Here is a 24,563-nt window from a genome sequence, read left to right as displayed (position 1 = left end):
GTATGGAAAGGTATTTTGGTGTTGTCATGCAGTTTGAAGATGAGCATGGGCCGGTAGGCGAAAGCGCAGTGTGCGCGATGCTGTCCGGTGAGTAATGCGCGATGCGCTGCGCTATTTCGCCTTTTATATTGCTAACCTGTGCCTTTTCTCTCCTTGCAGGTTGCGATGTTCCTCGCCGAGCGCCATAATGTTCCAGCAATGATACTGACCAGGAGATGACTACCCAGGTAAGAATTGTGTGGCTTTCTTCATTCGGGAGGAAATGTGAATAAACGCTTACTAATGCTGTCTTTCTTTCTCCTCTTTCCAGATTATGGTATTCCAGGATGCATGCGATGCCGGATGATGGAGTTTGTACCTTTAGGTGAGTGGAACTGAAGTCGGTGATGGATTGAAAACAGGATACTGTTCCAGGTAAGTTTCGTAATGCTCTTTCTCTCTCTGCAGGTCCTTGGTTTCTGGTAAACTGGCATCAAAGAACTAGACACGGTGAGCGTTACGCTGCCCACAGCAGAATAACGCAAAGCATGATCTGCTCTTTGCATGCGGTTTAAATATTCTCAGGTAAAGTAGTCCAGGTAAAATAGTCCCAGGCCTGCCACACCCAAAAGACTAGACCGCATAGCTCAGTTCCTTGTAACTGAGCTATGTGTGTGCCTCCATGTTGGCTGAACTCCCCCCTGCCCCCAAGTTAAATAGTCCCAAGTAAATAGTCCCATTCTAATGTTGGTCTTCATGATGGTTATGAGCCTGACGCCAAAGGCGCCAGGACTGACTCCAAGAGACTCTTGGATGAGGTTTTAAGGCCTTTGATTTGGCCCTAACTGGAAGGCTGACTTGTCAGTGAGGGCCAGGGTCAAGGGTCATGACAGCTGTGCAGCCAGTCTAGGTATGTCTAAATGTGGCCTGGCATTCTTTACTGTAATGTTATAACGTGTTTACACTGGTCAACATTGTGCAGCCAGTGGGACATGTTTTCAATGTGGTATGGCATTTTTAATAGCAAAGCATTAATGTTCCTGTGCACTGTTGGTGACTTGCATGTATTGGACTGGTGTAACCCTACAAAACAATTGCAAACACTCTGGCTTTTTAGCCAATTATTCTCAGAAAGGGTGTGGTATATTGCATTAAAACACATATTTATATCTTTCTCCTAGTACGGTGTGTGGCACACCCCTTCAGCAGTACGTTAATGCGTATTGTGCAAGCGTGATAATCTAGGCCTGCCCAGAGTGTGGCACCACCCGTGATTTGTTGCCGAGTTGGAGGGGGGCCCTCAGCATGGCTCGCAGGGGGGCCCCCACGTTTTGTGTAACGCCACTGGACAGCATTCATCCATGAGTGCCACCCTCCCTCTCCCCACAATAGCATTTGATTTTGGCTGACAATAGGTAGTGCCAAAACACCACCTCTCAGCCAGTCAAAACTACACATTACCATGTTGTTGTGGGTTATTGTTAGTCATAAAGTCTCTTTGTGTAAATAAGTTGGTTGTTTTGCTAATTTCTGTGATAATGTGCGGTTTTGCCATTGCACAACTGGGCAGTACACGTACAGCATGGCACCTTGGCTGGCCTCCCCATGCTCCCCACTGCTTGTGAATTCATCACTGTGCCAGGCACCAATTCCTATCAGATTGCTTCGCCTCCAAGGATAGCCGCCAGTGCCTTCCAAGGCAGGCATGATTAGAGGTTAGTGTCATTTTATCACTCCTAACATATTTTAAACCATTTCCAATGTATTCTCTACGCTGCTGCACTCCTTGTACAAGCCTGACCCACTTCATTGCACGGCTCCTTTTAGAGCGCGTTGCTTACATCCACATCATCAATTCTCCGGAATCTATTAGTGGGTAAGACTATGGAAGTGCCTGTTCCCTTTCTCTGCATATTTATTTTAGATGGATGGCGCGTGATAATCCCTTCACGCAGAAGCCGTTGCCTCTTCCATTTTAGCACGGTAAAACATTGTTTCATATTATTTTAACTTTATTATAATGTTGATTTTGTTGATCACACCTTCTAATAGGCTCTTTTGTGAATGCGTGCCACGTCCCATACGTCTTAGCCATCGACAATTCGTGCATCTAGGAAGTAGTAGTTTGTATGGGCCTCCAGGTCAGAGAATGCCAAGTGCTGCCATAAATTAATTTTCGCACAAGGGCAAAGGACTACAATTTGGGAAACACCGCCTGCCCTTTTGCAAAAAAGCACTAACATAAGTGTTATAGCATTAGGACAATGTTTGCTCTGCTGCTAATTGTGTTTCTGAGGTACACAAAGTGCGTGTTTAATTGTTTATGGTACTCGCGAATGCGTATGTTCGCCGGTATGCATTGATGAGTAAAACAGTGGTGTAGCCTTGAAAACCACTGTTGTAATTTAGAGTGATGTGGTGCACCCTGTACGTACCGTGCTGCACTCTGGCCAATTGGAGTGTCGAGAGTCTAGATTATGATGCAGTGATGGACAGTTGAGTACAGACAAGGCGTTCGTTAAAGTACAGAACAGTTTCCGTTCATTAAGCATTGCTCCTTAATTCTGAAACTCACATTCTTTATTTCCTCACGTGTGTTTGAATTGTTTGTCTTTCACAGTTTCATTTGTATACAAATAGCCCTTACCTTAAGCAATGCGATTTTATTAACGTCATTTCTCTTTAAATGTGTACTCTAAATTACTAGGTATGCCCTTTGATGAATCTGACCTTTTTTGCCACCAAGGCTGAGGAAAGCCTGCAAAAGTTTAAGGCCTCTCTAAGCATGTGGCATGCTCCTTGGGGTTTGCCTCAACTGCCCCCATTACTTCCATTTTGGCCCATTCATCCTTGGGATAAGGTGTTCACTTGGTTCAAATCTGTTTCCCCCTACTCTTGGCCTCTCTTCCTCCACGTGCACCCGCAGGCACAGGCCTACTTTCTCCCCACAGCCCGCCCTCACTTGGGCCTGATTGGCTGGTGCATTAAGCGTGTGACTAGAAGCAGCCTCAGCCCGCTCAAGCTGCTTACACTACCGTTTATGAGCTAGAAGTGCCCATTTTCAGCCATACATATCCTTGGGGTAAGGTTTTCACTTGGTTCCCATCTATTTTTCCCCACTATTGAACTCTCTTGCTCCTTGTGAATCTGCAGACACAGGCCTGCTTTCTCTCCACCCACATCCCACCCTCACTGGGGCCTGATTGGTTGGTGCATTAAGCACGTGACCAGAAACCCGTTTAGAGGGGAACTGCCAGGGCAGCCTTTCCTGGGCAGCCAGAAAAGGGCAGCTTCCTTTCTGGGCAGTTCCCATCCCCTGTTTGCCTATGGGCTCCTGACAGAACACCCTAGAGCTACAACTCAGGTAAGGTGGTACGGGTGTAGAGCACAGCCATTACTGTGCTCTGGTAAAAGCCTGACACTTGTATTACTACAGCTGCTGATAGCTTTGTGTAAATTCCTGTGTGGGCACCCTGTTGTTCTCCGTAGGTAGCCATTGTTGCACTTCGATTATTCCCTGGGCAGGCAGTGTATTGCACCTGTGTGTATTTTGGGAGTGGGTGGTGTGTTGTGCTCTGATGACTTCTGGGGGTAAGCAATGTGTTGCACTTGTGAAGATTAGCCATGCGTCACATTTAGAAACTATTGTGAACAAAAGCCATGCATCACATTTAGAAAGAATTGTGAAGATTAGCCCTGTGTCACATTTTGAAAGAACTGTGAAGATTACTGATGCGTCACATTTAGATAGAATTGCGAATATTAGCCATGCGTCACATTCAGATAGAATTGTGAACATTAGCAATGCGTCACATTTACAAAGAATTGTGGACTAGCCATGCGTCACATTTAGATAGAACTGTGAAGATTAGCCATGCGTGAAACGTGGACAACACACTAGGCACACCCTGATTTGGACGATCTTATTACATATAAGTTGTATATTTTTATATATATCAAGCGATATTAAGCAAAGTAAAGGTGCGGGGGAGAGGTGCTCAGCCTTGGTACCTAGGCTGGAGATAGAGGACATAAGAGAGTGTTTTCCTATTAGGAAAGCTTTGTCCCCTGCACACTATCTAAAAGGCCAAAGCCTAATGGTAATTAGAGAATCGTTAAAGATGAAAAGTCTTTAAAAGGCATTTTAGATATATATTCAAAATTTCACCAAATAATTAAATTTTGACAACTTGAAGGATAAATTCATAAACAATACAATTTATTATTCGTACAGGATGGTAGGCCCAACGCGTTTCGAGTAGTAAACAACTCTTCACCAGAATAACATTTCTATAAAGAAAAGAAACATTTTAAATTTAAACAATATAATATTTTTAGTCAATAAGCAATTTCAAAAGTAACAATTTAAAAAAAAAACTCAATTCAAGGACATCTCTGAGTTACATGTCAACACTCAGATCCTGGACTTAAAGTGTACAGTGCATAGTTCAAATGGACTCAATTATTTTAGAATGTCTAACAGCCTTTAGAGTGAAACCGTTATCAAAAATTGACAAAAACTTAAAATCTCTTAATTTGAATTAACTGGAGATATACAGTTCCTCAAGCTCAAGTGCAAGGGGTGGAGGGAGGGTGGCAGATCCATTTTTGTTGATACAGAGCTATCCAGAACTGGGGATTAGATTCTGTAGCTGTCTTGTTGTGATTAGAAAGACCTGGGCTAGGTCAACTGTTCATATTCTGTGTCATGTGTGAATCTTTAATCATTCCCGTAGGTCACAGAGAGTCGGAGATACATCGAGTTCAAAAAGTGGAAATGCACAGTTTAAAAAGGCCGTGGGGCCATGGAGTGAGGGGAAGCTCTTCTAAAAGTTGCACACTCTTTCCATCTGGGTGTGCGCAGGAACAGTTGTTGTCTCACAATATCTTTTTCCTTTCAGTAGAGATATTTGATGTAGGTCTTGAGAGCCCTCATGACCTATGGGGTCGACCGGTTTCAATGGCACTCAAAGATTGGGCCATCTTCATCAGGACCGTGATTCCATGTGGAGGTAAATCCAAAAAAAGTTCAGAATGTCTGAACAGGGTCAAGCACCTCCTGTAGGGATACAGAAGGAGGGGAGGGGAACAGGGGGGGAACCATTGAATATAAATTGGAGGGCAGGGGCTGAGCAAATCTGGCATTTAAAAGAGGGGGGCAGTGTGTTCTTAACCTTACCACGTGAGTGTGAGGAAAAGTAAAATTATTTACCCAATAAAGTGGTAGTAATATATTGCAGGGAAGTGCTGGTGCCTGAACACCGGTGTCCATGGTTCATGAATGGTGGGGGGGGGGGGGTTGTGGGGGATGGAAGGGGGAGTGGGGATGATTGGGAAGTGAGGGCCGCAATCCCATGTGGAGCATGCTGGGTGGCTCAGAGGCATTACATGAAACCGACCTGTGAGTACCTCTGTACACTGAACATGTGCTGGTGGAGGTCTGTCCCAAAGGTGGCAGGCAACGCTGGAAAAAACAAGGGTTAATGTCATACTGACTAAAAAATGGGGCGTGCTGCATGGTAGGGCAAAGAAAGCAGTATCAGTACCTGGTCAGCGTATCAGAGCAAAGCGTCTGCCCAGTTGGAATGAACTGCTCGAAATGAGCGCGACCACTAAACGACCTATCGCCTATAAAAACAAAAGTGCAGCGCGCGCCCGCCTAGCGTCGAAACGACGTAGGCGGGCGTCAAGGCAACGTCTGTGAGGAGCGGTGTGGGCCCGCACAGGCCCAACGTGCCCGATCGCCTCAGGAGAGACAGGGAGAACACGTGAGAAACAGCTGTTAAACCTGGAAGCTGTGCTATGATGACCCGGGAGCTGTGCTATGATAAGCTAAGGTGGCAGGCGGATGGCCCGACCTGTGTTGTAAGGCAATGGGGCAGCAACATGTCCCTGGAATGCAAGGGGAGGGGAGGGAGAAGGTGGGGGATAGGGTAGGGGGAGGGGACGAAAGGTGGGATGAATAAAGTCTGGCCCGGGGGCAGCAAGGCCATGTGGGAGAGGGAAAAGGGGCAAGGACCCAATGGTGGGAGCCCAATGGAGTCAAGGTCATGGCTAAAAATGCAAAAAATGCACAAAATGCAAGGGACAAGGACTGGCATCCGGGAGGCCTAAGGTAGAACTGCTAGGTCGTGCCACTGGATATTTTGGTTTAGGCCTTTGGAGCATGTGTTAAGTCTGAAGATCCACTGCTGTTCCCTTCCAAACAGAATGTTGTTAAAGTTGCCCCCTCTCACAGGTGGTGTGATCCTTTCTATTATGGTCCATTTGAAAGAGTCTGCAGTGTGTCCTTCAGCTGCAAAATGTTGGACTAAGGGGGCCGTGAGTTTGTTAGTGCGTATGCATTACCGATGTTCGATCATGCGTATACGGACCGTCCTGGTTGTCATACCAATGTACCTCAGATCACAGGGGCATGTGATCATGTAGATCACTCCTTTAGAATTGCAGTTGGTCAATGTCATTTTCCTCCACGGTGTCTGCCATCCTATGTCGATCTCTGTGGTGCGTGATGTCTGGGGGCACATGGAGCAATTACACAAGGTGCATGTCCTGTGGCTGGTGCTGTGTTCCAGAGGGTCCGCTGGCTCAATCCTGTCGTCGGGGAGCTGTGTGTCAATGTTTTCACTACTTTGTCTCTCAAATTGGATCGTCTTTTTAGGGCAAAGCGTGGGACAGGTATGGTGGTGTTCCCTGTGTTCAAGATCAGCCATAGTTTCTTTACTTCTTTCTTGATTTTGTTAAGAAGAGGCGAGTAACTGAATACTGCTGTGAGTCCTGTAGTGCTAGCTGGTTTGATGTTTTGTTGCAAGGTTACAGATCTGGGGATATTTCTAGCTCTCTTGTAGGTGTCTCTAATGATTTTTTGCGGGTACCCCCTGTCTGCCAATTGTTTGCATAAAAGGCTGGACTGTGTGGTGTAGGTTGGGGTCTGGCTGCACAGCGTACGGTATCGCAAGAACTGTCCAAAAGGGAGATTGTCTCCAAGTGCTTTAGGGTGGTAACTGGAATAGCCTAGAAGAGAGTTTCTATCTGTAGATTTTTTGTAAACACTTGAGACAAGTCTTCCATTGTTTGCTGAGATGGCAAGATCCAGGAAATGAGTAGTGTGTTTCTCCTTGTCTAATGTGAACTGTAGGTGTGGATTAAGTAAATTGAGCCAGGCATGAAAAGATACAAGGTCCTTTTCTGTCCCTTTGAAGATTACAAAAATGTCATCTATGTATCTATGACATAGGCCCAGTTTGGCAAGGAATGGGTTGGTGGTCAGGTAGATATGTTCTTGTTCAAAAAGGTCGACGTAGAGGTTGGCAAGGCTCGGGGCAAATGTTGCTCCCATCGCGGTGCCGGATACTTGTTGATAAAAGGTGTTTTCAAACAAAAAATAGTTCTTGGTCAATGCGATCTCTGCCAGTTGGTGAATGAAGACTGGCGACACACCATGTAGTTCAATGGCAGAATGTAGTAGACTGCTCAGCATGTTCAGGGTCTCTTGTTGGGGTATCCGAGTGTAAAGGGACTCGATGTTGATTGTCACTATCCATTCTTCCTCTGGATCATATTGCAGAGTGTCGAGGAGGTTCAGCATATTGGTGGAGTCTTTGACATAGCTAGTCATTTTTGGGATCTGGTCCTTTATGAAAAAATCAACAAACTGAGAAAGGGGTTCCAAAATGGAGCTAATGCCGGACACAATGGGGTGTCCGGGTGGAGGAACAATGCCCTCGTGGATTTTGGGTGGGGCGTACATGGCCGGGATGCGGGGATGAGGGGAGGATAGGAAGGCGGCCTCATGGGCGCTGATGTATCCTTCAGACTCGGCTTCATAAATGATTGGAGCTATAATTTTCGGGAGAGACGGTGTAGGGTCTGTGCGGAGCATTTTGTAGCTGGTGTTGTCGCTAAGAAGGTTATTGACCATGTTAATGTAGTTAGTGGTATCCATGATGACTGGCTCCCCCTTATCGGCCGGTTTTATGATAATGGCTGAGTTTTTGGCTAGATCAGAAAGTGCTGCAAGTTGAGGTTTGGTGCAGTTATTGTTGATGAATGGAATACTTTTTTCAAATTCTGAGATTTTCTTGAGTAATGCTTTTTTAAAGGTCACTGATTCTGGTGTATTCATGCAGTGTGGAGGAAAAAACTGGGAAGGGGGCGTAGGCCCGTTGCATCCTTGGTTTCAATTGTCTCATTAGTAAAGTACTGTTTCAATCTTATTTTCCGCATCAGTTGTGTGCATTCAACCCGTGTTTGGAACTGGTCATACCGTGCTGTTGGGATGAAGGATAGACCCTTTTGCAAGATTTCTTGTTCTGCTCTGGTCAGTGAATGCGTTGACTGACAATCAATGAGGGAGCAGTGCTGGTATGGTTCCTTGTCCTCTGCTGCGGGTGACCACTGTGAGCGGCGGATGGTTCTGCTATCGTGCCCGGTGCTGACCTCTCCCGCGTTGGCCTAAAAAAGGAACCGCAGGAGGAGTACCTTGGTTGGGGCCGCTAAAATGCACGCGTCTCTTGTTCCAGTTGGTGTTCCCCGAGCTATTGCTGGAGTTGCTGCTAGAGGTATTCCAAGAGCGGTTTGCGTTAACGCTTTGGAGGTTTTGGAAACATAGCTGGGCAGCGTCCCGTCTGGATTGTTTGGCTTCTTCTGTGAAGTATTCTTCCCCTACATAGGGGTACACTTTCACATGGGTAAATGCTGTGAGGTCTTTTTTTAATTTGATGATCTTTCTGCTGAGGTTGTTGTCCTTGAATTCTTTAAGTGTCGTGTCCAGAAGGCTGAGTTTAGCTGTATAAATGTTGGTGGCTATTTTGGTTTTCAAAGCCTCACTTTTCTCATTCAGCTCTCGTACTAGGTCATCTGTAATTGTTTTGGCGGTATTGATAATGAGTACCAACCAGCCCCGTGTGCATTTATTGGCAATGAAGGACCAGTCTTTTCTAAATTGCAAATTGTCCAGAAAGATGCGTGGTTCTATTCGAATGATGAGGCCATTCGGTGCTGCATGCGCAGAAACAGTTGTTGTCTCACAATATCTTTTTCCTTTCAGTAGAGCTATTTGATGTAGGTCATGAGAGCCCTCATGACCTATGGGGTCGACCGGTTTCAATGGCACTCAAAGATTGGGCCATCTTCATCAGGACCATGATTCCACGTGGAGGTAAATCCAAAAAAGTTCAGAATGTCTGAACAGGGTCAAGCACCTCCTGTAGGGATACAGAAGGAGGGGAGGGGAACAGGGGTGAAACCAATAAATATAAATTGGAGGGCAGGAGCTGAGCAAATCTGGCCTTAAAAAGAGTGGGGCAGTGTGTTCTGAACCTTACCACGTGAGTGTGAGGAAATGTAAAATTATTTAAAATCCATTTTGGAATACCCAGTCCCTGCCATTGGAATCAGTTGATTCCTTATAGGAAACAAGATGGTCCCTGTGGGCTCTTGCTTTCTATTGGCTGTTACCTTGTTTTCCCAAAGTCCTGGGAAGCCCTGACTCCGTCCCTTCCCCCTGACTGGCTGTTGGGTGGAAGTTCCATATATGGTGTTGTTGTGAAGTCCAGGCCAGACTGGCTGGAGCCTTCCCAGTGACTGTATGTTGTGGATGGGACATGGGTGAATGGAGTGTGTGACCAATATGCACTTCTTGTTGTGGATGTCTGGTTTCTGGTGTTTGACACATTGACTGAGACAGTTGCTGATGGTGAGTCAGGCACTCCTTATATGGCCGCCATATACAAAGCAATGGTTGCCTAAGCAACCGGTTGCTGCCACACCACTTTCCTACAGACACTGGTGTGCACGCGTGCGAAAGCTTTCGGCTTCGGCAGAGCACTGCGAATTCTTCTTCTTTTACATGTAAGTGGACATTTAATATAAACGTGGAGGGTTTCGCCTATCTAGTGATGATCAATGTTTATTCACATACACGCGGTCGATCTCTCTACAGAGACCGCAGCCGATCGTGTAATTCTCCCATGGACAAGACCGTAAGCAAAAGTGCAAGGCAAACAGTCAGACCGTTCGGGCTCAGCAGAACACAGCGGATCTACTTCATATGTAAGTGTGTGTGTATACATTATGACATGGAGTGTACTAGATTGGTTATGAAGTTTGAATTTATTCACATACACGCGGTCGATCTTGTTACAGAGACCACTGCCGATCAGGTATTCTTCCCACGGACAAAACCGCGGGTGAAAGGGCAAGTTATTTTCAAGCATTCACACGTATTGAAGGTTAGTGGCACCGGCTTAGTATACTCATTAGAAGCATGATGATACTACGGACAAGTTGGTTAATACGATAACCATCACACTGATGATTCTTTTATTTATTTATTTATTATTATTTTTATTCGGCATTTTCCAACCTCGGCATGATTCATGAAATTCACACCACCTAAATGAATGTATTATTGCTACTGTGTTCTTCTTTTTGACTTATATGATTTTGACAACATATGTATTCACTATGTGGATATGTAAACGTCTCATTAATGATTTGTTAATGATGATATTTTTGTTTGATTTTGTGGTATAATGTTGACTATGCAATGACAGTTGTTACCAAAGATTGTATGAAAAGGTGTAATCACAGGCCCTTAGCAAGGGTTTTGACCCGAAATGCATAGGCCGCATATGTGATTAATTCTGCCATGGCAATTTGATTTAAAGATTGGCGTATTATCCTAATGAAGCTTGACTAATTAAAACCTTTTGAAAAAGGAATTAATTTAGTAATGCTTCCATTATTATTTTTGAATTACACCACTGTATAGTGGCATAAGGGTGTGCAGCCCGCACCGCTGGCCACACGGCCAAGGTCTTTTCTTACAATGACTGAGACAGCCCCGCCCGAAACTGGTATGAATGCAATGTGTAGTGTTGAATGGCTGGGTACTTTTCCCAATTCACATTCCTTGTAGTGAGTGTCTGAGAGGGAGGATAATGGCCTGAATGCACTGTATGCCTGATTGGCTGACAGACTGCATGAATGCCCTTCTGGATGATTGGCTGCTGAGTGTGACCCAGCAGTGTGGATGAGAGGCAGAATAGTATATCTGGGGACCTCTCACCACTGGAAATTGTTCAGAAGCTGAGTTGACACTTGAAGAGTAACTGGAACTGCTTATCCTTGACGCCCAGCTGGAAGAAGAACTGCTGTTGCATTTGCTTCGACCCGATCCGAAAGCTGTCAAGTTCATCAAGGACAGATCCGAGAGAGGACCTTGTTAGGCGCCCTCTTCCCGTGCTCCGAGGGACCATCGAGCACCGCTAACCTTTGCCGAAGCTCCCTGGAAGTCAGACCCTCGAAAGGCTGCCGACCGGAGACGGGGACCGCCGAGGGGAATCAAGTGAAGCACCCGGACATCGACGCTGTCGAAGTCTATTGCTGTCGACCAGGGTTCGGAGTATCGCCATAACCACTGGAGGCCTGTCGAAGCCGTGTTGCCCAGAAGAGGGGGCCGCTTGACGCCATGCTGCCGACGACCGGAGCTGCAAGCTCCTTTGCTTCAGACTTTTGATTCACAGACATGCTCGTCTGCACCGCCGCCCGCCTTATCCCGCCGGAGAAGGCCAGGCCGTCGACGCGCCGAGGAGCATCCGCCGGTGGGTTTTTCGCCAACCAGAGACCATAGAGACGTCGGACAACTCGACGCCCTTGCTGGGCCACAGTTCTTCACAAACTCTTTGCGGTCCTGAACTATCGACATCGAGGTGCCCCTCATGCCTCATCCTTACAGGATGTCTTCGACTCGTCAACGACGAGCACCGTCAGGATCGAAGCTGCTTCCTCAATGCCTCCCAACTTCCATCGAGGATTCTTGATGCCGAGCTCATTTTCTTCGAGGCCCATCAATGATCCGTGGCTCCTGCTTTAAAGGGAGTCACTCAAAAAGGATCCCTCGACTCCTCCTCGAGGAACTCTGCTATTCTAGGTACTTTGGGGTGGTAGAAACATTATAGAAGGAAATAGAACTTATAACAATATATGGACTGGGCTTGTGATATATCTTTACTTTACAGGTTGCCCAGGTGGGGGGATCTCCACACAGAACTGTGTCTAGGTAATGGGGCCAGTATTCTGCCAATTGTTCTGACCAACTGCTTTCCTCCTATGTCTATTGATGGTTACCTTTATTAAGCGATATGTGTGACATTTAACCAGAGTACAGTTGATGCACTTTAATGGAATCTAATAATAATTGTGGTACCACTTAGAACTGTATATATTTGCCATTGTAGATTTACTGAGCACAAAGTGAGTTATTGTGATAGTGTACATAACCTTGAACTTAATTATATAAAGACTGTGTTTTAACTAATACAGTGTATGGATATTCCTGTGTGGGGGCTTGGGGACTACACTGTACTTAAGAACCAGCCTGAATCACCTCCTGAGAAGCTAGGCCTTGATTGCTCGTCCATTGCTACCGTAATAGAGAATCTTGGCTGCTGTCCTCTGTCCCTCTCCTTTACCATATAGAGAGCAGAAGTACAGACCTCCCCACCCCCTCCAGTCTTTACACTGCTCCCCTCCAGCATACCTCCACAGTACTATACACACCCTATGGGCTACCCAAACCACACACAAACACACACCCAACACAACTAACCTTTGCATACAACAAACTATCCCAGACAATGGGCCTTATCCTTACGGATAAAACATGCCAGTGCGCACAGTCATAACTACCAGCCAAAATTCATAGTAAATTTTAAAAGAAATAACTAAGAATATTATCAGTACAATTGCTATGTCTAAAATTAAATATTTACTTTCTAATATTCATTTCGAGGGGATTGGGTCCTCCGACGTATTCCATATCTATGACATGTAATCACCACAGCTGTGCTGCTTCGGAAACTTTTTCGGCGTCCTGCGTCGATGACGTCGATGCGCCGTCGTCGAGGACCTCCTCCGACGTCCGACGTCATCCGATGTGATAAGTAGGACGCACGACGCCCATAGCCTCAGTTCCGTTTTTTCCGCGAACGTGTTGCTTCGTGTTTCTCGGTTTAAACGCCTCGACTCTTTGGAGTTCTGTTCTTCTCGGTTCTTCGAACCTGTTCGTTTGTGAAAATCCTTCTGAAGATGTCTACTTCGTCTTCGACCCCGCGTCCGGGTTTCAAGAAGTGCGGGGAGTGTGGGTCCAAGATGTCGGTGACGGACTCGCATGACGCCTGCCTCTGGTGCCTCGGGGAGGCCCACGACACGGATGACTGTATCGACTGCCAGTCGCTCACGTCCAAAGCCTTACGCGAACGTAAGAAGAAGTTGTCGGTAGGTCGGGTGTCCAAGCCCCGGAATTCGAAGTCTGCGGGGCTTTCGACGGATGATTCGAGGGGTGACTCTCCGTGTCATCGTCGGAAGTCTCGTGGGTCTCCTTCTAGGAGTCGGTCTCGCCACTCCTCTGCCTCTTCGAGGCATTCTCGGAAGCGCCAACATCGGTCGTCTTCCAGGTCCTCTTCGGAGGGATCTGCCCGGCACGTCGCTTACCCCTCGGGCCGTGCGACGCCGGAGGAATGGGCTTCCTTCGGGAAGCAGATGTTGGCGATTCTTGAGTCGCAGGGTACTCAGCCATCCGCGCCCCCGAGTGGGGTCGGTCGTGTGAGGTCGAGAGACACCGCTCGCAGGAGTGGTCGGCACGAGTCACGGGAGAGGTCCCGTTCGGACAAGGGGACTCGTTCTCGACGTACCCGTTCCAGGTCCCGGTCCTCGACGCGTTCGAGACCGTGTGCACCTGTGAGGTCTTCGAAGAAGGCTTCGACGTCTGTGGCGTCGAGGGTGTCGACAGGCTTTCTCGAGGCTCTGGCTCCAAGGAAGTCGTCGATGCCGTCGACGCTCAGGTCGTCGAGGGACACGCTCGGGGCTCCGGCCTCGAGGGCTGTGTCGACGCTGCCGATTCTGGAGGCGCTGCATCTGACGTCAACGCCGATTTCCTCGACGTCGACGCCGATCCTCTTGGCGCCGATGCCGGTTTTCTCGACGCTGGCGCCGATTCGCTCGATGCCATCGACGCCTTTCGTGTCGGAGGTACCCCAGGGCACGGGTGGACCCCCTAGGAAGGCTCTGGTTAAGAGCAAGCACTCTCGAGTGCCTTCTTTTCACCACCTGGACTATATTTCAGAGGCGGATGAGGATTCTGATGGCCTGGTTCCTAGTCAGGTTCCGGATGACATTGTCTCGGGCCATAGTCAGTTTGACGAGTTGAGACAGTCACTGCATGATGCCAGTGGACTGGACACCTCTCCGGAGGTGGTGTTTTGTAGGCCTGAGCCTGGCTCTCATGCTGATTCCTCGTACCGGCGCCTTATGGCTAGGGTTTCTGAGTACTTGGGATGGTCTGCTCCCCCAGGGGAGTTTGTGCAGGATGATCTGACAGACATCCTTGATGTTGGTCCCCAAACTGACCCAGTTCTGCCGTTCCATATGGCTTTACAGAGAAGGGTGGCGGCGGCTTGGACTGCTCCGGAGAGTCTCCCGGCGGTGGGCAGATCGTTGTCGCGAAAATACCGTCCAGCCAGTGGCGACCCCTGCTACTTGACCAGGCACCCCACTCCGGAGAGTTTGGTGGTGCAGGCGGCCACGGCCCCGGCGAAGCAGGCGTCGTACCCTACCATCCCTCCTGATAGGGACGACAAACGTTTTGATGGCTGGGCAAAGAAAGTGTTTTCTTCTGGTGGTATGGCGCTTCAGGCGGCCAACTCCATTTGTGCCTTGTCACGTTTCACGCACACTCTGTGGAACTGTGTTGCGTTAGCGGCTGAACATGTTCCCGAAGGGGATGAACGGGATGGTTTCCTTGCTATGGTCCAGGATGGTAAGGATGCCATGTGTGAGTCCGTTCAGTCGGGTTTGGACTTAGCTGAATGCGTCAGTAGGTCCATGGCGGCGAGCACCGTGATACGCAGGTTTGCGTGGTTGCGGAAGTCGGGGTTTGCGCCTGATGTGCAGTCCCGGCTCCTCAACATGCCCTTTGATGGTGAACACCTTTTTGGCAGCAAGGCTGACGAGAGCCTTGAGAGGTTGCAGACCTCAAAAGCTGCAGCGAAGTCGTTGGGCGCTGCAGTTCGCCAACCTCCGCCTTTTCGTCCTAGGGGACAGCAGTGGAGGGGTGGTTCCTTTCGCTATTACTCCTCCTTCAGTAAAGCGAGAGGAGCTGGCAGTCAAAGAGGCCAACGCAGGGGTACCAGAGGTGGACGACAGGGTACCCGTGGTGCCAAGGCCGCTCGGGCAGTTGCCTCTTTGCCCTCAGGTAACGCCGCAGCCGCTCCCACTCAGTCGTGAGGCCATGTCCCATGGTTCGCCGGTTGGGGGAAGGCTGGCGCAGCATCTTGTAGAGTGGCAAGCCATTACTTTAGATGTGTGGGTTCTGGAGATCATAACCCACGGCTACTGTCTTCCTTTTCGGCACAGGCCTCGCGACAATCCACCGGGGAACCTCTCTTTGCAGAGTCCGGATCCGCTCCTTGCGCAGGAAATTCAAGCCCTGCTGGAGAAAGGCGCCATAGAACTGGTGCCTGTAGCGGAGAGGAACAAGGGATGGTATTCCCCTTATTTTTTGGTTTCGAAGAAAGACGGGGGTTTGAGACCCATCATGGACTTGCGCGGTTTGAACAAACTCCTCAGGAAGGACAAGTTCAAGATGGTTACTCTCTCTCAAGTCCTCCAGGCCCTTCAGCTTCAGGACTGGTTGGTGTCACTCGACCTCAAGGATGCTTACTTCCATGTGCCGATCCATCCCAAGCACAAGAAGTACCTGAGGTTCGCGGTTGGCGACTCGCACTTTCAGTTTCGGGTCCTACCGTTCGGATTGACCTCCGCCCCAAGGGTTTTCACCAAGCTCATGGTGGTGGTGGCAGCGCATCTCAGGCAAGGGGGGATTCACGTCTACCCCTACCTGGACGATTGGTTGATCAGGGGGAGCTCTCCCGAGCAAGTCCTGGATCATCTATCGATCACCTGTCGCTCCCTTCACAGGCTGGGCTTCTCCCTCAATTTAAAGAAGTCCCATTTGACGCCAACACAGCGGCTCCAGTACATCGGAGCAGTGCTCGACACTTCCCTGGGGCAGTTTTTTCCTCCCCAGGTGAGGGCTCTTCACATTCAGCAGATGGTGCACAAGTTTCAGCATGCCCAGACGCTCCCAGCGTTCGAGTTCTTGAGGTTGCTCGGCCTCATGGCATCCTGCATTCTTCTGGTGCCAGAGGCTCGCCTGCGGATGAGATCTTTGCAGTGGGCACTCAAGACGCAATGGTCGCAGTCCTCCGGCAGGATGTCGGACTCGATTCAGGTGCCGTCCTCGGTCGCCCGGGACCTTCTGTGGTGGGCCGTCAAAGGCAACTTGATGAAGGGGGCTCCATTTTGGCTTCCCTGGCCGGAGGTGACGATCGTGACGGATGCACCCCTCACTGGATGGGGAGCTCATGCCAACGGGCTGACAGTCAGCGGTCGTTGGTCTCCGTCGGAGTCCAGACTCCATATCAATCTGTTGGAGCTGAGGGCCGTCAGGCTAGCCCTGAAGGCTTTTCTGCCGTCTGTGCGAGGGAAGAATGTCCTGATCCTGACGGACAACACAGTGGCCATGCACTACCTCAACAAAAAGGGGGGGGCAGGGTCACTTCCTCTGTGCAGAGAGGCGATGCAGCTCGAGTTCTGGGCCATCCAGCAGGAAGTTTCGATCTCGGCAGTTCATCTGGCCGGAGCCGAAAACGTGACGGCGGACGCTCTGAGCAGGCAGAGCGCGATCTCTCACGAGTGGGAGTTGGCTCAGGAGATTCTCCTGGAGATCTTCGCCCTTTGGGGGACCCCTCAAGTGGATCTCTTCGCCTCCAGTGTCAACCGGAAGTGCGAAAGGTTTTGCTCACGGGAATTTCCTCCAGAAGGAGCCTTAGGAGACGCGTTCGTGGTGGAGTGGTCATTCCCGCTGCTGTACGCGTTTCCCCCAGTCCCCGTCATCCCGCAAGTGCTGCAGAGGTTACGGAAGTTCGGTTCCCGGATGATCCTCATTGCCCCGGCGTGGGCTCGGAGGACGTGGTACCCGGACCTTCTCGACTTATCCATCTGCCCTCCACGTCGTCTTCCCTACCGAGACGATCTGCTCTCACGGGAGGGGGGTCAGGTTCTCCATCCAGAGGTCAGATCCCTCAACCTTCACGCTTGGCTTCTGAAAGGTTGAGGTATAAGGATTGGGACCTCCCTGAGGACGTGATGGAGGTGTTGCTTTCGGCCCGAAGACCGGCAACAAAGTCTCTGTACCGTTGCCGTTGGCGTAAGTTCTGCGACTGGTGCAGGGTTCAGAATGTGGATCCTTTTGCATGTGACATCCCCATGGTTCTGTCCTTTTTACTTTCTTTGGCCCACAGGGGCTTGCAAGTGGGTACCGTTAAGGGTTACCTGGCGGCGCTGTCCATCTTTAAGCGCTCGTCTGAAGAGTGTTCTTACTTTAAAATCCCTTTGATTTCACAGTTCCTGAAAGGGCTCACTAATGTGTTCCCTCCGTCACCTTTCCTGGTGCCCGGTTGGGATTTAAACCTGGTTCTTAAGTTTCTTATGGGTGCTCCGTTTGAGCCTTTACATTCTTGCCCTTTGAGGCTGTTAACTCTGAAAACTGTGTTTTTAGTTGCGGTTACTTCCGCTCGCAGAGTGAGTGAGTTACAGGCACTTTCAGTTAAGCCTCCCTTCACTGTATTTCACAAGGACAGGGTTGTCCTTAGAGTTCGTCCTTCTTTTCTTCCGAAGGTAGTGACGGAATTTCATTTGGCCCAGAAGGTTGTTCTTCCGGCATTCTATCCTCCTCCGCATCCTGGTAAGGAAGAGGAGAGGCTCCATAGGCTTGATCCTAGGTGAGCTTTAAGCTTTTATGTTTCACGCATGTCCTGGGTCAGAGTGGATGATCAACTCTTTATTGGTTACGCTGGAAAGCGTTTGGGGCAAGCTGTGACGAAACAGACTTTGTCTCGCTGGATTATTTTGGCCATCTCGGAGTGCTACCGTTTGGCGGGTAAGGACCCACCGGCTGGCTTGCGGGCCCATTCTACCAGGGGTATGGCTGCGTCTACTGCCCTGCAGAGGGGTGTTCCTATTCGCAACATCTGTGATGCAGCCACCTGGGCTTCAGTACATACATTTGTACGTCACTATTCCCTTGATTCCATCCGAGCACAGGATCTGGCCTTTGGCAAGGCGGTCCTTTGCTCTGCTATTTGATTGGCTATTCTACATTTTGATTCTAAATTCTTTCCCTCCTCCTTGCTTTGGTACTGCTTTGGGAGTCTGTCATAGATATGGAATACGTCGGAGGACCCAATCCCCTCGAAGAACAAGTTACTTTCTTACCTGGTAACGTTCTTTCGACGGGATGGTCCGACGACGTATTCCATATCGCTCCCGCCCTGCCTTCCCCGCTACAGAATTTCTTTTGCGATTGCAGCTTACGTTCCGCAAGGCTTTGTGTCTGACTGGTAGTTGACTTATGTCACACGTTCTGGGGGAAAAAACTACAACTGAGGCTATGGGCGTCGTGCGTCCTACTTATCACATCGGATGACGTCGGACATCGGAGGAGGTCCTCGACGACGGCGCATCGACGTCATCGACGCAGGACGCAGACGCCGAAAAAGTTTCCGAAGCAGCACAGCTGTGGTGATTACATGTCATAGATATGGAATACGTCGTCGGACCATCCCATCGAAAGAATGTTACCAGGTAAGAAAGTAACTTGTTCTTCTTGTCTCTAAATGTAATTATGTAGTACAAGTAACTGATGTGTTTTGTATATTAACCACATTCGAAAGCACATATTCTATACTGTCACAATGCACACGGGCATTTTGTATACAACTTGTTATCTAGAAAAAAACGTGCTTATGTAATAATATTACGGTAAGGAGAATTGTAAATTTAAGTGTATTTGCCAACTTACTACTAAACCTGTTTTTACTTCTATCTATCCTTATTTTTTTACTGCTTCATCTACTTATTATATTATCTTTGAAATGCCTGAATAGTTTTAGCTGGATCAATTATTTTCCCTGCAATAAAGTATTGTAATTGCTTACTAATATATGAAATTCAAACCATTTGTATAACGTTACAAATGTTATTATATACATTGATAGGTACTACAAATGTGAGTGCTCCACACATAATCATATGTACTTATGTATGACTGTATTGTTCTATGTCATGTTAAAAGTAATAAATGTAAATATGTATCCAAAGTCGGCAACACAAATATTCTAATTTATATAATCAGTAATGTCTTATATGCTGTAATTATTGATCTTGTCAATGATGTCATGTGTGATGTCATTAGTGAAAACATCAGTGATGTCATGTATGATGTAGTTAGTGATGTCTTCAGTGATGCCATCATTGTGTTCATAAGATGCGCAACATGGGGTGCAAAGCTAAGGTGGACTTGCTTCAAATGAGAGTGGTGGATTTCACAGGTTTTTCTGCATAAAATCTGATCGCCTTAACTCTCAGCAAATGTTTTTTCGCACACACATTAAGCTTTCGAGACAGTTTACATTGGGAACTGAAGAGAATAATTTTCCTTTTGTAACTGTTTACCTCATCAATGATTTCTCACCAAATCTGGTCTACTTTACGTTATGGCACTTTGCAGTGTGCATGCCCGATCTTGTAAAATCTCATGAACATTTTGATAATTTAAAAACGCAAAATTCTCTTAGGGTGTGATTTTTCAGGAGAACAATCTCTAAATTACCCGCTTCAGTTTTAAGGGTTTTTGGATTGGCCCTCTAGCTCAAGGGGCAATGGTGCACACAATACTAATTTTTATAAGCCATTTCTGAAAGGATTTATTTTGAAATCCTCAAAATGGATCTATAATTCTATTTTTGGAGAATCGTAGTTTTTTGTAAATTCCATCTAGTCAAAGCATTCTCAGAAATCCCAAAATTCCACGTAAATGAGCGATGTTTGTACATTCCAAAAAAACCTTTAAACGATAGATAATCAGATAGCCTAAACAAAATGAAAGTTCTCTAGAAATAGCTTTATTTCCACTTTTAAAAGAAACACACATGGGAACAAAAGAACACAACAAAGTAAAAAATAAGGTAATAACAATTCAAAAATATTTCAATTGAGTTAAGCTTTCAACCTACAAAAAGTAAAGTCTATAAACATTGGAAAAGCCAGTGTCAGATAAAAACATTCACTCATCCCACCTGAACTCTTTCTGAAGTAATGCATCAGAACAGTCACTTTACATATTTAATAGGTTACATGACTACTTATTGTTCTGAACATTTTCTATATCTTGAGTTAAGGTTTCATTAGTGAAGGTTTGAACTTTAACATTGGTGTTCCCACCATTTATAGCTTTGCTTTTTGTAGGTTGCAAACTTAATTCCATAAAAAAACTATATTTAATATTGAAATATTTTTTTATTCAGTGCAATAACTGAAGTTTTAGCCTACACATTAAAAAAACGTGCACAATCAATGAAAAACCTGCAAAAGCAACGTTATGGTTGCAGAGCAAAGCCTAAAAACCACAGAAATCCACCTGTTAGGGTGAGCCACCCAACCATAACCCTTGCCCCCTTCAGGCACTGCTCATCCCGAGACACATGACATCACAGATGACATTACGAATGGCACGAAGGATAACATCTCTGATTGCATGACATATGACATCACTAAACTGTGCTTCATTCTTGTCTGCATCCTTTATCCTGGTCCCCCGTTACCATTAATGCACACATCCACACACCTGTCCCTCATTGCCATGCACATTCTCATCCCGGTCCCTCATTAGTATATGAATCCTCATCACATTCGCTATGACCATGCGCATCCACATCTAAGCCCCTCGTTAGCATTACTGTGTGCATCCTCAACTTCACCCTCCTTACCATTATCGTGCACATCCTCGCACTGGAGCCTGATTAATGCATACATCCTCATCCTGGTCCCTCCTTACCAATATTTTGTGTGCCCCGTCCCTTCTTACCATTAATGTGCGTATCCTCTTTGCGATCCCTCCTCCCTCCTTTACATCATTGCACGCATCCCCATCCCGGGGTCATAGACGGTGTCCTTCAGAGCCGCTATGGGATAAAGGCAAGGCCCAATGGCTACTTAGTCTGGCTAAGTGGCAACGGAACCGTAACTTGTGCCCCAGCATGGGCTGCTCGTACTAATGCACTGCACAAAAAGTCTTTGTTAAAGCGACCTTAAGGGTAAATTATCTATTTTAAAATATGGCATTTTTATAACATTATGAAACTCTGTCAGCTATAAAAACCTTTGCAATGAAATTAAAAAAACTCTGTAACATGGACCTTATGTTAAAGATTATGCTTTAAAAGCCATAAACCTTTGCAATGAAATTAAAAAAACTCTGTAACATGGACCTTATGTTAAAGATTATGCTTTAAAAGCCATGCAAATTCAGTGAACTGTGTTTGAGACATTAGGGCTAAGTAATGTTTGTAGGAAGAGGGCTTTTAAATAATTGACAGTTAGAGCATTAACATTACGAGACACCTTCAGTTAAAAAAAAATTGAAATTCAGAGAAAAAATCTTTAGTTGAAGAGCCAGTAGTAGGGTGTTTAGAAGTGGGAGAACCCAGGGCCAAAAGTTATGTTCAAATTGTTGTTTTGTAAATTAGACATGGATGCCTCTCCCAAGGAAGGGATATTCCTCGTGATGTAGGTCTCAGTCTAATGAAGACTACCCTTGTTTGCCTCTTGTACCTTATTGTTCTTGCTACAGAACCTACATGTACATATAGTTGAAATAACAAAATATCCCTTTCGGGAATAACCTTTCTCTGATCTGTCTTTCTAAGATAATTTGCCTAAACTTAGGATGTCTCATTTTTAAATGCACACTCTTAAAACAACTGATGTTTCAGGCTTTCATAGACAAAATGTTTGTGGTGAAGAAATGTGTTTGGCCTACTCTTTGCATTAATATGGAATTCATGAGATAATAAATATACATCACCTTTAACATGCTATTCTTTGATACAGGGAAAGCACATTCTGAATGTAGCTACAGGGAATGAAGGAAAATGGTGTGGCCTCATCCCAGTCGGGAACCCCTGTAACCATGTAACAACAACCGGACTAAAATGGAATCTCAGTGAGTATTCGGGCTGTCCAAAAGACATAAACAATTGCTGGTCTTATACTGATGTAATTAATTTTCAACGTAAGCCAAAGAAAATGCATTATTACCAACTTTCCTATGGCTATAACACAGCACTGCTGTTAATTGAAAAGGGAGTACTTTTCATGAGGTATGGGTCCAGCTTGCTGTGAGGAGTCGGGAATGAAACTCGGACACAGGGTAGCCATGTTTTTGGTTAAAGATTTTTATTGAAAATAAAAGGGTTGGAAAAAGGCCTCTCTCACCCTGCACTAAGAGGAATGTCACTACTTTAACCAAAACTGAGCACCTGTCTGTGTCAGGATGTCGAAATAAATGCTGTCCTGTGTCCAAAGTTCTATTCTGACCCTCACACTAAAACAAAACTTTAAGGTGAAATGGGAAATGTCTTTAACCGTGGGAGTTTTAGAAAAGTGTTCACAAAAGAATAATACATGGCTCCAAAACAAATGTACTTCCAGGAAAGAGATCCTTGTTCCAGAGGGTGGTTCCCTTCCCCTGGATTCCTCTTGGCTCTCTGAAGTTTCACATACTTCAGTTCTTTGTGCCCTTCTAGGCTTGTTCATCTTGACATACACACTTATTTGACTTTGAAAATGTATTTCCAGAACACTTGGTATGCTTTTCTGCCAGGCTTCTATTTCTCCTCTCCTGATTCATATATTTCTTTTCTAGTTCTGATATTGCCTCTCAGGACCTCTCTATATCATACAGTTTTTGTTGCCTGGTATAGTTGACTGCCAAGGCATCTTGTATTCACACACTTGTGATTGCCTGGTATACTCTCATGCGTGGGTGTCTTGTATCCACACAGGGCTTCTGCCCTTCCCCAAAGTTGCATATACACTTTATTAGTCAATCTGTCCCCTGGATATATTATCCAGTTTGGGTTTTCCCCATATGTGCATAACATGTATCCTTTTGCTTGAAAGGGGTTTGTTTGCTGCTTAATCCCCCTTTTTACATCAAATTAATGTGTTCTCTTTTTCTTGGTTATTTGTGCGTTAACCACTTTCACCCAGCGTTGCCACCGACACACACCCCCGGTCCCCACTGGAGAAACATCTCCATCTGCTTCCTTGCAACTGCCTCTTCTTTATTCCTTCATCTCGTGCAGCTTCCACTTCACGTATCTGCTTATCTTCAGGCTCTGGTAAGTAAAGCGCTGCTCTTTGTCACCTGCAAATGCCCAGGAGTCTCATCAGCTCCTGGCATTTCCAAAGCGTGGCCTCGCACAGCCTCTTCCTTCTTTGTTTGTGAGCCACCTGGCTACACCATGCCGGTAACTGCCTTTTGGTGTTGTCACCTTCACAGAGAGAAGTGTCTCTCTCCCGCCAGCAGCAGATATTTATTCCATGCTTCAGTTGCCCTTTAAAGTTCCCTGGCACAGGTGTTGCGAGCAACCGCTAGAGCACTTGCTGGGCTTGTAGCCATTCTCGCTGTGTACTGCTCGATTCCTCTTCTTCGTCCCATTGTTTTGGTCATTCTGGGAGATGAAGTTCACTTTTGAGAAATTGATTTGAAAAATTAAATAACCATTTCCTGTAGTCTTAAATGGTAAGTGAGTTCTGAATGATGGACAAGTGGCATTGAAGATGTTGATTTCCCTATTCTTCATGGGAGAAGGACTGGATGTATCACAATAAGCCATGAGGGTGTTGGATATGCGACAAGGGGTTATTTTCAAGAGAAAATGGGGGATACCATGTCTCAACCGATGAAGCCATGACATCTCTGCGGAGGTTGTCTCCTCCCTCATATAGTTGCCTCCAGGGTCTGTATCAGGTAGTGGCGTCTGTCCCCTGGCCACATGGGAGGGAATCAGTGATGACTCTTATCAGATTCCTCACATTGCCCACTTCAATAAGGACTTCATTTATACCAGTGAAGCCTAGAGAAATAACAAAACACTGATGTATATAGACTTAGCTCATTCACTGGAGGAAGATGTGAGGCCCTATTTCTGTACGTCACTGGTTATCATTCCTTAGAACATGGTAATCCTGCTACCAAAACCGGGACAAGGAATCAACACGCTGACTTAAAGCAGCCTCTCCAACTATGTCAGTTTTTCTCTGGGTTTCCATGTTTCTTGATCCTTTTTTTGTAAAATGGTTATGGACAATGGAGTGTTGGTTCTAACCTACATTCACGTGAGAGGATTTACTGAAAGGTATATTTAATATGCATCAGACTATCGAAAGGTTGGAGTTAAAGAGTTGATGTTTGCCATAGCCAAATAGTTATTTGGCATGTGAACATCTGAACTTGACGAACACACGTTGCAAAGATGTAAGTGTTGCCCTTTTACATTTTTGTTCCAATGCTTCCTGTCTTTAAGGCCATTAAATAGAATTTATGAATAACCAACAGGCAGCATTTTCAAAATTTCAAATGCAACTATTAGGCTTTGACTAGTTGTCCATAAAGA

General features: G+C 46.5%; 1 protein-coding gene across 8 annotated transcripts in view; it reads left to right on the top strand.

Moving 5' to 3' along the window:
* The window catches only part of TPK1 (thiamin pyrophosphokinase 1), a 2,318,051-nt gene that overhangs the window by 1,828,074 nt on the left and 465,414 nt on the right, over window positions 1-24,563 (top strand). For all 8 annotated transcript variants that reach the window (XM_069648300.1, XM_069648302.1, XM_069648305.1 and 5 more), the window contains one exon: window positions 21,994-22,105. In XM_069648300.1, the coding sequence (XP_069504401.1) occupies window positions 21,994-22,105 (112 nt within the window). The remainder of the gene's footprint in view (window positions 1-21,993; window positions 22,106-24,563) is intronic.

Source organism: Ambystoma mexicanum, chromosome 2q, assembly GCF_040938575.1.
Source record: "Ambystoma mexicanum isolate Mex_15411 chromosome 2q, UKY_AmexF1_1, whole genome shotgun sequence".
Taxonomy (NCBI): domain Eukaryota; kingdom Metazoa; phylum Chordata; class Amphibia; order Caudata; family Ambystomatidae; genus Ambystoma; species Ambystoma mexicanum.
This window is presented reverse-complemented; position numbering and strand designations above follow the sequence as displayed.